The sequence below is a fragment of the Malaclemys terrapin genome, chromosome 1, assembly GCF_027887155.1.
Source record: "Malaclemys terrapin pileata isolate rMalTer1 chromosome 1, rMalTer1.hap1, whole genome shotgun sequence".
NCBI classification, from domain to species: domain Eukaryota; kingdom Metazoa; phylum Chordata; order Testudines; family Emydidae; genus Malaclemys; species Malaclemys terrapin.
Genome location: NC_071505.1, coordinates 102,121,667 through 102,135,264, shown reverse-complemented (window position 1 = coordinate 102,135,264; position 13,598 = coordinate 102,121,667). Strand labels below are relative to the sequence as shown.

General features: G+C 41.4%; 1 protein-coding gene across 2 annotated transcripts in view; it reads right to left on the bottom strand.

Moving 5' to 3' along the window:
* Positions 1 to 255: 255 nt before the first annotated feature.
* HIPK2 (homeodomain interacting protein kinase 2) overlaps positions 256 to 13,598 on the bottom strand; it is a 190,851-nt gene continuing 177,508 nt past the window's right edge. For both annotated transcript variants that reach the window (XM_054033549.1, XM_054033559.1), the window contains exon 15: positions 256 to 11,490. In XM_054033549.1, the coding sequence (XP_053889524.1) occupies positions 11,023 to 11,490 (468 nt within the window). In that variant the 3' untranslated portion in view covers positions 256 to 11,022. The remainder of the gene's footprint in view (positions 11,491 to 13,598) is intronic.

Below are 13,598 nucleotides of genomic sequence, written 5' to 3'. Positions count from 1 at the left end.
GTGAAGCTTAAATCTGTATAGTGAAGCTTGAGCTCAGTGCACTGCTACTGACGATCATATTTATCTAACTTGTCTTGCAAATCTAAAAACTGTCACTTTAAAAAAAAACATTTCCCTTTGTAGTTAGTCTTTTCTAAAGACTTCCATGGGCTGTTAAAAAACAACCAACCAACCAACACCCTCCCCCCCACCCCGGACCCTAGAATATTCACACCAAATCCTAGCCAGTGGGAAGACAGGCACACAGACATGGACTTTGCAGTGACTTAAAACAGTTTAATGTAATTCCAAGACAAAGTGTGATTACATTTCTACACATATACAATATGCATATGTGAGTTTACAAATTCTGATTAATAACTCGTTTCACCTCAGAGACCGAAAAAATGATCAAAAAGAAACCGTGAATAACAAGCTATAACATAGTTCACCACAACGGGACCTCCTTTCTCACCCTACGGTTAGTAATATTACAATTAAAATAACTATATTCTTCTATAATGTATTTTCTGTTAAAATCATCTCATAAATTTACAATGCTATTATTAGTTTCCAAGACTAATATAAATTCACTCCATTTTTCTACAACGAAAATGATTATTAATTAGAAGCACACAACGTCATGATGAAAAACACAAGCATTTTTTTTTTAGTAGCAAGAACTTGATTGGTTAAGAATTAGTTTTCTTGTAAAACATTCTAAAGCCAAGTAAAATATCCATTCTTATAACATACCTATAATATGAGCCTAAGGAATAGGTTACATATAGGTCTACAACACATCAGTTTGTTTGTTTTTTAAAAAAGAAGAAATACATATTTACCAAAAAAAAAGGGTGGGGAAAAAAGAAAAAGACAAAAAGGAAAAAGAAAAAAAGAGAGACAATTCACATAGGAAAAAAGCAGTACACAAGAAAATACTGTTGCATACAATTTTCACAAAGATTAACACTCATATTACAGAAACCGTACAGTGGAGGAACACAACAGATCAGGGCTTTCATGGGGTTACTGGGCTGAGATGACACTGTAGAGAAAGAACCATCCAAGATACTGGGAGGGGGCCAGAGGGCATCTTTTCCCTTGAATTTTTGATATTTTCATGTGTTTTTTCCCTCTCTTCCTCTTTACAATTCTGGCACAGTGTATGCTAACTTCCACTTTCCATCTAGAGTATATTGGGTTTGTGGACAGTCAAAAGATATAAAACATTTTCTCACTTTCCCCCTTTTATAAGCAGATTTCACTATTTAGAAAAACTGTTTCACCTCTTAGTTTTAGTTAGCTACCCTAGTCTAGACTCTTCAACTTCCAAGATGCCCCTTCCTTCCTTCCTTTCTTTCTTTCTCTCTCTCTCTCTCCTTTTAATAAAGCTATTCATTACACGTCCTCTCCTTTCAGAAATTTGGTTTGGTATAGAATATACAAGCTACATTCCAATTCTGTCCAAGTAGAATCCGATACCCCCAAAATGCCTGGTTTACTTTGTTGGTGAAACACATGGGATGAGCAGATACTTTCTACATTTGAAATGGCTGTGCCCTGGAATATCCATGGAAGTATCATTTTAAGTATACGAAAACCAAAACTAAACAAATAAGGAATAAAGAAAAAAAAAAAGACAGAAGTGTTGTATGTAACCACCAAATGTGGAAGCATTGAAGAATATTGTATTTCCCTTTGGAGGACAGAAGTGCTATATGTAACCATTCAGATTGTAAGGGATGTGCATTGCCAGTATTAGAAACCCCTTCTTGCTTTACAAGTTCCAAGCCAAAGTATTTAAAAAGCTCTGCAGCTCCTTCAACCAAGAGAGCTGGTATTTCCAGGACTGGCTCCTGCCATAAAGAGGCAGAACAGGCTGTTGCTGAGGGCAGCAAAATGGTTAGTGGCTGTTGATTCTGTGACTGTGGCCAGTTAGGGGGTGGACATTTTCCAGTTTGCCCAAGGGCTGCTAACAGTCCTCTATTTAGTTCACCAAATGGCAACCCCAGTCACCATAAGTTATCGCTTTGGTAATGTGAGTTACAGTGAGGGTACCTGGCACTGAATGGAGATACTGGAGGGGCTAGGGACCAATTCTGTTTCCATTCAAGTCAATGGGGAGTTCTGACACAGATTTTACCAGCAGCAGCACAGGGGCCTAAATGTAAAGTATCACTGTTGTTTTCTAGTAACTTCATTCAACTGCCAAGATCAACAGGGTAGCTGTGGCAGGCCTCACTGAAAGATGCAAGGAGCTTTGTTGAGATTACCTGAGCTCCACGACTGAAGCTCCACGACTGAAGCTCAGTACTTCAGACAAATTTTTTTTAAATCCCAATTCATGTACTTTTATTATCTAAAAGTACAACTTTGCCCAGCAAACATTTACACCGTGTTCATTGGTTACTCAACTGAAAGAAAACAAAGACAAAAACTAGACAGATACTCATGGTGAAGTGAGACTGAAAAAAAGAGGTTACATCAAAATGCAAAATATACGACAACCCATAACAACGAAACAGCACCAAACGGCACCACCATTCGCTAATAAAGTTTACAGAGAAATGGTCAATGGACTTCGTATTTAGTTCACTGGTTCAAAATGTTTCTACGGTGGAGTCACTTGTATAAAGGGATGAACAGAATGAAAGCCAAATTACAGCATTGCCTCTCTGAGTGGCTGTCACACAAAAAACCCCCACAACAATTCCAAAACAAAATAGGGATTCACTAGCTCAGGAATCAATAGTTCAGCTAATGAGTTATGAACAAAACAGTACATCCCTTCCTTTGAATATCCTTCTTTCTCATGATACAGGTATCTTCATCCAGGTTATGGTCCTACAGAGGACAGTTGATTTGGACGTATTGTGCTCCATGCTTCAACCCAAGGAATTTCATTAAAGTTTGTTATTAAAAAATAAATAGCTCATGTGTTGGACTATACTTCAGTATGTGGAGCAGTTTCTTAACCATACTTTGGAATAAGGTGGATTCTTTGATCTGAACTCACTTTCCAATACTATGTTATATCTCAAAACAGAATATACATAATAAAGACACACCTGTACTTTTCTGTTTTAAAAGGGCAAAATTAAGAAATAGAGGCAGCTGTATTGAGTTTTTGAAGGTGTCATTTACAAACAGAAATTTCCCTTAAAAAGTACCAGTTTAAATGTAAACTATAAAACACTGTAATAACTATAAAATGTAGCCAGAAAACTGTTTAAGTAGCCACAGTCTATTATTCAGTTCATATTGGTTTAAAATGTGACTCATTAAATATCTTCTAGAAGGCCAAAGCATTTTACAGTAGCTATAAACATATATACTTACATGTGCATTTTAACAATTGATTACAATACATAAAAGTGTAATCTATTCCTTGGTTTCTTTTGTTTTTGTTTTAAAGAATCACGGTCTTCAGAATTCACTCAAGCAACAATGACCAGGGTGGGCATTTATCATTATTCCGCCCATACAGAGTTTATAGTCTTTGAAACCCAAGTTCAAGCTGGCTACATGTTTTCAAAAAGGCTAAAACCAGGATGAATGCCCACATTTGAGGTAATTATTGCCATTAGGTCACAGTTTGTGTAATATAAGTGTATCTAAATCCTTCTTTAAAAAACGGAAGGTATTCCACCATAGCTCCAGAATACCTTTTAAACCAATCAGAATCCAGAATCCTGATCAGATGGGGTTTGCTTCCAATGGAGTCAATGAGTTCTAGAACAGTAGAACACATATAGACCAACCTAGAACCCAGGCAAACAAGCCTCTAACCAGTCAATAAAGATGAATTAAGAAACAAAATATAACAAAACCCTAAGAGGCGCCATGTGGCTGATGATCAACATTTCTGATCAGAATTCCAGACCAAAGCTTTTCTAACTTACTTTCTCCTTTCCAATCAATTCGCTGGAAAAAAAATATTAAAACATATCTGCATTATTATCAACTCCATGCCAGCACTGCAAAAGCTCCTTGGCTATGTTCTGAAAGTGGGATAAGCTTTTCTTTTGCTCTCAGCATTGCTGTCCATCTCTTTCCGTCTCAAAGAGGAAACCGTTCTATTTTTATTTTTATTTTATTTTTTTAAGAAAGAAAGAAAAAAAAAAGTCCCTGGCTGTCAGACCCACACACAAGTATTTACAAGATCTATGTGAATCTGCACATAATTCCCCCTACAGCTAAAGAGTTAAGATCAGAGATGTCACAATATTTATCAGTGCAGTAAAAAATATCATTTTTGGAAAAAATATACCTTTAGTATTGCCTTTCTTGGATTAACTATGACAAGCAAAAGATTAAAAACAAAAACTTTATCTTCATATACACATGAAGAGTCTGTTATAGCAGCACTGCTAAAACTGGAAGGACAAGCTAACCCGTACGTGAGAAATGTAAATTTCAGTCTGATTCTAGAGACGCAGAAAGCAAAGCCTCATAGTATGCTTCAGAAGACTCCTGAAAGGTCAAGCTAATTTCCCATTCAAATTTCACACTTGATGCAATACATGGTGTTTCCTTCTCCAATGAGAGCATCTTGTGTTTGCTGAAATCAGTCTTGGTGTGCTTATCTAGCGCTGGATCCTGCAAATATTTGCATATCTGAGCAACTTTATACATGTGAATGGGTCCATGAACACTCTGGGACCAAACTGGAGTAAAATTATTCAAGGGCATAAGCACCTGCAGGACTGAGTTCCAAATTAGCCATCTGGTCTGAACTCTAACCCTGCAGTGACACTGCCTAATGCAATTAAGCAGCCTCAGGGCTGGGCTATGCTGCAGCCGCTGGGTGGAACGGAACACAATGGCATACTTTGAAGGGCTGGCATCTAGTGGTGACATACTATGTATCTAGAACCCGGGGCAGGCAGCATGGGCTGTACCTCTTCTTAAAGACAATACTACAGCAATGAGCCAAGACACGATAGCTTACAGTAGTGTGACTGCAAGATTGGTGACCTTTGCTGTAAAATAGTGGGTTTAAAGGGTATTTTGCTCAATGCGACTGATAGTCTTGACTTGGTCTTCACTCAGGCAAAATTCCCATTGGCTTCAAAGGGAGCTCTGCCAGAGTATGACAGCACATGGACTCAAGGACTGGATGCACAGGGCTCAGTCCCGTTTTCCTTTCTCTAAGAACTGAGGCCTTAAATGCAGAGGAACTAAAGTGATCCTAATGCACAGGACCAGACTCCAGAGAGGGAATTTAGAGGACTCCACACATCATGCACATTGCAAAGCAGTTATCTTCAGAGGCTGTCTGTACAGTAGTGCAGAGGAGATTTGGGGATCAGTGGGGGTATGGCCAGAGTGTCCACAACTGCAGATCCACTGACCTAAACATCCACACGGGGGAAGGGAACACAGTGGGTACAAATGCTACTGCAGCCCATGGCCTGGGTCACACTGGTGCTTTGCACCCTGGCAGGGAAGGAGAGGATTATTTCCCCCAATGCCTGCAGAACTCCCCGAACAAGGAACATTTAAGTCAGACCCTGCACTCACATGTCCAGAACTTGGCCCGTAAGGAGCATTACACACCCCTTTGCTGGGCTGATTGCCAACCCATGGCAAACCTGCTCAAACTTCCACAAACAATTCTTCTGCGTTTGCCCAACTTTGAGGAGGTTTCGTCATTACAGGAGTTACAGCATTGCATTGACACACAGAGATTGCAAACAGAGTCCTAAAGCAGGAGAGTTAAATGCTACAGAAGCACGGGGCGCTTACGGAAGCTTATTCCCATTACACAGTTCACAATTTCAACACTGCGTTGTTGCCAGTGATACGATACATTGTAATTACTATGAATAATAATAAATAATAATAATAACAACAACAGTGAAAGAAGCATAACATTTTTGATGTCCCCTAAAGTTTAGGATAGCAGCAATATTTTAGTGTGACTGAATTTCTCCACTCAACAAGCTAGCTAATCAAAACATAAACAAATGACAGAAACGGAAAGAAAAGAAAAAGAAAGAATTCCATAGCGTGTCATTATTGCCTGACAGTCAGGGCCTGTGACTTTATTCTGTATCTGTAATCCGGGTCTCTTTCTCTCTTTATTTAAATTTATTTATTAAGCTTCTTTGGTTAAAGAAAGACATGGGTTTTTATCTTCCTTTCAGGTTTGGTAATGGAATTTCTTTCAAACCAAATTCGGAGGGATTGAGAATATAAAAAAGTATAACAGAAACAGAAGCGTCCCTTTGCTGGAATGTTTCTTGACAGAACTATTATGGAGAGCGAGGGAGTAAAAATCTACCCAGAGGGTCAAATGCAACCCTGATATAAGCAGGTGCAACTCCAGTTTGGGGAATGCAATTGCAGTTGCTTCTTCAAACAGCTGGATTTGGCCCAGTCTACACTGAGAAAAGTTCTAGCTCGTCCATTATGCTGTTTCATTCCGCTCAAGGTAACTAGTCCCTCCACCTCTCTGTATATTCTGGTTTCATAGCAGCACTTTGAATGTCCAGCTGTAAGAGAGGCAATGTCTGTTCACCTCTCCCGTTTCCAGCATCAGACGAAAGCAAGACACTGTGATGGGGAAAGGGGTCACTTCTACACTGTGCCAACCAGGAACCACCGGTAATACTTCCAGTACTGAACCATTCTCCTCCTTACTCAAGTTTCCAAGCAGTTTGCTCCACACACACAAAGAACCCCAAGCTCATTCCAAAACACATCAATCCTATTTTCAACTCCAAAGGTCTCTGCAAGCTAAATAATTCAGCTATTGTTACTTGTGTAGCACCAACAGTGTGCCTGCCAAGAATTTAGCTCCTCTACTAACATTGTCTGCCCTCCTGTGTGGCTAACAGTACTGTACTTACCATCCTATATTTTCAGAGAGAGAGAGGGAGGGAAAGGCATTTTTTTGCATCCCCCTACCGAGCAGAAAACTCAGTCCTCAGTTAGCATTGCAACAGAAACACAGTTCAAACTACGGATACATCGTTGATCCTTATTACAACCCCTTCCAGCAACACTGACTCTGACTGCACTGGGATCAGAACCATAGCTAGCGCGGCTCTGTTCTCAGCACGAACAGGACAAACAACTGCCCCTTCCACTTTGCAGTGCATTCCTTCACACCACAGAATGCACCGTTGTAAGCTCTGTCACCCTATTGCCACAGAAATCAGATTTGCGCGTAGTGGAGGAACGAAACAGACCCATGTACAGGCAAAACACAATAAATAAATCAAACATTCTGGTAAGTGAGATTAAAACCAACCCTTCCTCTCTTCCCTGCTTTATTGGCCCCAATATAGTGATGCACTTAAGCAAATATTTTGACTTTAAGCATGTGCTTAAAGTCCATCCTTATTCAGCAAAGCACTCAAGCATGTGATTAAATGTGCTGCTGAATTAGGGCCTTTACACAGACTCTACCCCCATAGCTTTAATAAGGAGATGTAACTGAAAACATAATTCCATACAACAAAAAAGCTTAATAAAATTTCATAAGTAATAATTAAAAGACCAGCTATATCAAGGAGGAAGAAACACAAGCCAAATACCGTGGTCATATGGACACACCTTTAGTCTTCAAAAATGGTAGAACAGGACAGGTACCTTGCTATTCCTGCTGCTCAGTTTTAACAAGCTAATATCTTCAGTGTCTGCCAGTGTTGTTTATCCAGTGACTGGACTGGGGGGTCACATTCTTTCCTCCATTCGGGTTCTCTCATTCAGAGCTTGGAGGCTAGATAGGGCTCCTTCTGAGGAGCCAACCATTTGTTTTCTCCTCTGGGAAACTGAGCTCTAATACTTAGCCCCAGCTTGGGTTAATTAAAGGGCTTATGGGGACATGGCCTGGTCTTGGACTCAGACAAGTGCCTCACCAAACATTAGCTGCTACAATGTGATGGTGAGTTGGACCTTATGGACCCAGGCCCTCATGCTCTTTTAATCCAGCTCTGCTGCTAGAAAATGACGTAGGTTGCTGTTTGGTCTCTGCCTCCAAGGGAAAGTTTCTGGCATTGTGCTGAAATGCAGGGGTGCCATGGGGGATAATGGTCCATCCCTAAAGGACACGTCCTCACGGCATGTCCCTTTTCTGCCCCCTCTATGCTCTCTGCAGTTTGTCTTCTCAGAACAAAACTATCTTCCTCTCTTCCTGCAGTTCTCACAGACACAGTGACCCCTCTGATGCCACTGATGAAGAGAAACTATTCATAATAAAATTAACAAAACAACAACATCAATAATAATACTAAGAGAAAATAACACAAAGATGCAGGAATGCATGTGCAATTAAAACCCAGAGTAAAATATAATAAAATAATAATAATCAGAACAATCATACAGTAAAATAACAATATTATTCCTTTTAATGACACAAGCAGCATGACGCTTTCATACCTGAACCAATGAGACATGAGAGGAATGCAACGGAAAAGTACAGGGAGAATAGGGAATTTCCTGGCTTTGATAAATGGGAAAGTGTGGTCTTTCTCAAGGAAGAATGTAAGGTGCATGGACTGCTGAGAATCAGATCCTGATTTACATTATATTTAGTGGGAGCGAGGGAGAGATGAGAAAATAAAACAGTGCAAGGATAGCCCATGAATCTGAAATGGCAAACATGAGGGATACTTGATGGCTTCCCGAAATAAAATAATCTTGCCCAATCTATGCATATTGAGATCCCTTCCTTCTTCAAGGCTGGACAAATGCTCATGATCAGATATTATAGCTGTGCTTGTCTCTTGCCAGTTTCTCTCTCTCTCTCTCTCTCTCTCTCTCGACCTTTTCCTTAAATCCATCCATGGGATCCATCCCTCTTCACTCTGCCAGTTGACCTGCCATTTTCTAGCATCTTGCAGTAAACCTTGAAACACTCCTTGCACTAGGTTTAGGTAGATTCTATAGTGGCACTGAATGGCCATGCAGACCTAATCTTTGATGGGAACACGCCACCAAACCTTCTTCTTATTGGGCTCTTCTCCCCTCCCCCACAAGTACATATGAAATTCTAAGTATTGATGCAATGGTGCACCCATTTTTATCGCCTTTTCCCTCTTAACCCTCTCAGCTGTAAGAAAATCTCTTTGGAAACTACCCGAAAACAAGACTGTTTAGAGTTCCTTTGGTGCTGAGGACCCAGAGCAAGAATTTTTTCACCAAGTTCAAACAGCATTCTACTACAGCTTTTATACAAATGGGATGAGGGAGGGGAAAGAACACGGTCAGAACTACATTACAACGGGTAGGGCCTTGATGTCTCAGAATTTTCTCTTTTCACTCAGGAAACCTGAGTTCGACTCTCTAGACTGATTCTCTCATTCTCTTGCTTTCTTTATTCCCCATCTTTGGAATTCTACTAGAAGTGTCCTTAAGCATTCCCCCTCTGATGGATCAAATCTCCACTCCCCCTTCTCTCTGACATAGTACTCTGGCAACATAACACTCTAGATGTTTGTAAAGCAAGGATGGGAGGAATCTGTCCTTCTAATCCTCTAAGAATGTTAGCAAACAGCAGAATGAGAATTAAACTTCTGATGGGGACATTTTTTATTCCCAAAGGGGGAAAAAAACAGACCCACAAACAAAACCTTTGACCCTTTGGGAAGCTACATTAGGGTCTCATGACCAATCTGGTCACTTCTAGCCCATATATTGTTAAGCAGATATCTGGGGGTACGTCCTTCCAGCCCCCACAAGCCTTCCTGACACCTGCACATCGGCAAATGACTAAAGAGCAACGACAGGGGCGGAAAAATAACCTAGAAGAAGAAAATCAACACCACCACAAAATCACCACCACCGCAAAAGAAGAAGAGCTCAGATGAAATTCTGACTAGCCTCAGTCAGTCTCTAGGCGTACCAGTGGAAGTAAACCCTTAAGCCGCATCTGTAGTTCGGTAAGGCACTACGAGGGAATGATGTAAAACTAAGACTGTGACAGTTGTAATGGCTGTGCTGAGGAACACACCACAGAGAGAAGGCAGCATCTGCACGCGCGCACGCACACACACATACACACATATACATACATACCTGGACAATCACATTTGTTACATGCCTATGTTATATCTTTTTTTTCTTCTTTTTTGTTGTTGTTGTTTTGTTTTTGTGCAATCACATTGAGGAATAGTCTATTGGTATCATTGAAGTTCAACACAATATAGTAAAAAGGGTGTATGTACTGTATAGTGCTACATTCTACCAAGGGGCCAGAGAAATGTTATACTCCTACACTAAAAGAGCTGGGGATTAAAAAGAAAATTTCCAAATAAAATAAAATAAAGAAACTGAAATCCAACATACACTATTACAGACATTTTTTAAGAATAACATTTCTCAGGGATTTATCCAGGGAGCTCAGAGACAGGGGAAAATAGCCCCAAATGCTTCTGATCTTGACAAATGGTGCGTATTCTTGTTTGTGTGTACACGTTTTAAGCATATCAGTGCTAGGTCTGAAATTTAGAGTGATGGAAAAAATTCCTTCCCTTCCACTCCTCCACCCCTGTCCGCTCCCCTCCTTTTACCTTCCCCATGGAAAACACCTCACACACCTTTGGGTTATAGAGACCAGTGCAAAAATGGGGCATTATCCCTTTGAAATTCTGGATAAATCCCTAATCCGTAGATTTATTGGGTTAAAAACCTAATGGATTTTGTTTTAGGTGTTCTGGACAACAAATTCCTAAATGTAGCTCATTATAAGATTAAAATAATCTTTAAAAGTCTATTGGTGAAGTTCTCCAAAAACAGGACCCACTTTGGGTCCGTCTGTTCCCCCTCCCCCCCCAGTTTGGTGCAGAATGGTTTTGTATTTTGTGTTTTTTTATTTTTCTCACTCTTTTTTTTTCCTTTTTCTTTTTTTTTTTTTAAATAAAAAGTGTAGAATTAGTTCTTTCCTTCTTTCCTTTCTCATTTCTCCCTTAAAGTCTCCTTCATTCAAGTTTCAAGTGAGCCTCCCATTGCATTGTTTGTCATGTTCTTCAGTATAAAAACAGCCACCTCACTCCCTCTTTGCGGGTCTCTCTCTCTCTCTCATTCCAGTGTTTAGATGTAAGGGTACTGGTTGACCTTGGTGGGGCTCAGCGGGTATCCAGTGTAGACTGTGGAAGCGGGAGAAGCACTGATATAGGTCTGATGGGCAAACTGAGCCTGGTACTGACTTGGATGGATGGTGGGTGATGGCAGAACCCGAGGGCCCATGCTGACAGGAACCTGGTGGACAATGCTGGCCGGGTAAGTGGTGTGTTGCACAGCATGACGAGCAGACCCTTGGGAGGCCACCAGGTGAGCAACGGTGCCTGTGGAGCCCAGAGCAGCGGGGGCGGTGTATGTGTAGAGGTGGGGCTGGGTGGGAAGGTGAGCCGCTGCTGCCGCAGCCAGGTGGGGGTGGACCGTACCATGGCTGGGACTATTGTGTGGGAAGGAGTACGGAGCCTGAGCTATTGTTGGAGTGATGTAGGCTTGCTGTCGCCGGTGACTCCCTGTGCGATCAGTCGTGATGTGCTGCTGGGCCTGCACAAAGAGAGCACAATACAGGACAGTTAGAAGACAAAAGGTTGTTCTTTTCCTCTAGCTCCTGGAGTGAGCTCCTTCCAGAGCCAAAGTGATTTCTGTGATGGTTCTCGGAGCACCAAGGAGTAAGAGTCACCTTGTTAACCCTTTGCCTCCAGGGGGGAGACCTTCTTATGCTTGAGTGGGAGTCTGCTCCCTCACACCTCCAGTCTGTTCACCATCCATGCACTCTCCTCTGGGCTATGCCAGCCTTTCCTTTGCCGTGAAGATTAACAATAGGGGCACCCCAGCCTCTGAGCCCCTTTGAAGCATTCCCCTGTAGAGTCCAGCCCCTTCTCCACTGAACACCCACAGAAATACCAGGTCTGCTGTCCCCAAGAGAACAGAGAGCACACCAGCTTGAATGATTCAACTCATAAGAACGGCCACACTGGGTTAGACCAAAGGTCCATGTAGCCCAGTATCCTATCTTCTGACAGTGGCTATCGCCCGGTTCTTCAGACGGGATGAACAGAACTGGTAATCATCAAGTGATCAATCCCCTGTCGCCCATTCCCAGCTTCTGGCAAAACCGAGGCTAGGGACACCATCCATGCCATCCTGGCTACTAGCCATTGATGGACCTATCCTCCATGAACTTAGCTAGTTCTTTTTTGAACCCTAAACTCAGGATCAGCTCCTCGTATAATACCACAACATTGAGATATGTGTTTAGAAAACAACAGTAAGGTTATCATCAAAGATTCGAGAGCGAGAGACAGTAAGGATAATGGAAACAAAAGGGCTACCAGATTTCTAGAGATTAAATTTAACAGGCTAACCTTTCTAGCCTTCTCCTTATGCTTCCCAAAGTTCATTGTCTCTACCCAGAGGCAGGATAAACCCCTGTGACTTATTCTCCAGTGTGTCACCCCACTGATTTCATATGTAAATAGGGCTTCCTTTGTGTTGGCTTACAATGCTTAATTTACATGCAGACAGAGAGATAAGTCAATAAACATCTTCTGTCTGACAGAAAACCTGTCAAATCTGCCCTGATATAGACTTCAGAACATATTTCCAGTATATGGACATAACTCCTTATACAGTGTCTGTACATACATTTCACAACAATATTAATGACCATCATGATCCTGGCTTTCTTTTAAGACCTCACATGACATTCCTTGGTAAACCAGAATGGACACACCTGGATCAGGAGATTCTGAGGGGTTTTGGGGTCACAATTTCCCATGTGTTTTTCCCCTCCTCCTCAAATCCTCAATGTCACAGTAAACTTCTCTTGGAAGCAGCAGGGCTGCACAGGGTACCTCAAAAACCTATGTTCTATGGGTCCACCACAGCAGCTCTCTAGAGAACAAAAAGAAGAATAGGAGTACTTGTGGCACCTTAGAGACTAACAAATATGCATCCGAAGAAGTGGGCTGTAGTCCACGAAAGCTTATGCTCTAATAAATTTGTTAGTCTCTAAGGTGCCACAAGTACTCCTATTCTTCTTTTTGCGGATACAGACTAACACGGCTGTTACTCTGAAACCTCTCTAGAGAACATTACAGGACTGCACTCATTGCCTGGAAGGGCAGCTAACATGAAGACTCCCACAACCTTGCATCACAGAGATGCAGTAAGAGTTTCTGCTGTGAGATCCATGGCTAGGCTCAGACAAGCCTTTTTAAAATTTGACAGTGAATTTAACACTGATGAAAGCCCTGGAGTCCAGCATGGGCAGAGGCAGTTGTCTTGATTTAATAACGGTGGTCTTTGATGCTCTCACTTCCTAGGTTGGCAGCCTAACATACTCCCCCAGCAATCCCAGACCCCAACAAGTCTTGAAGACTTTCCTCTCTCAGAACTGTCATGTAATCATCTGTAACTTCTTGAACAAAGGTAACTTCTGTTCTTGCCTTAGGAGAGAAGATATGTTCTTCCCAAATACTAGGGATTTTCTAAGCTGGTTCCTTACATTGCATGATGGTGCCAAAGTGTTTCCTCAGTCAGTTATGACTATAGTGCAATCTGACAGTCAAAGTATTAAATAACCAAGAAAACAGGGATTAGAAAACAATTGTCAAACAAGAATGACACTGCCCCATCTTTCTTACTTCTAT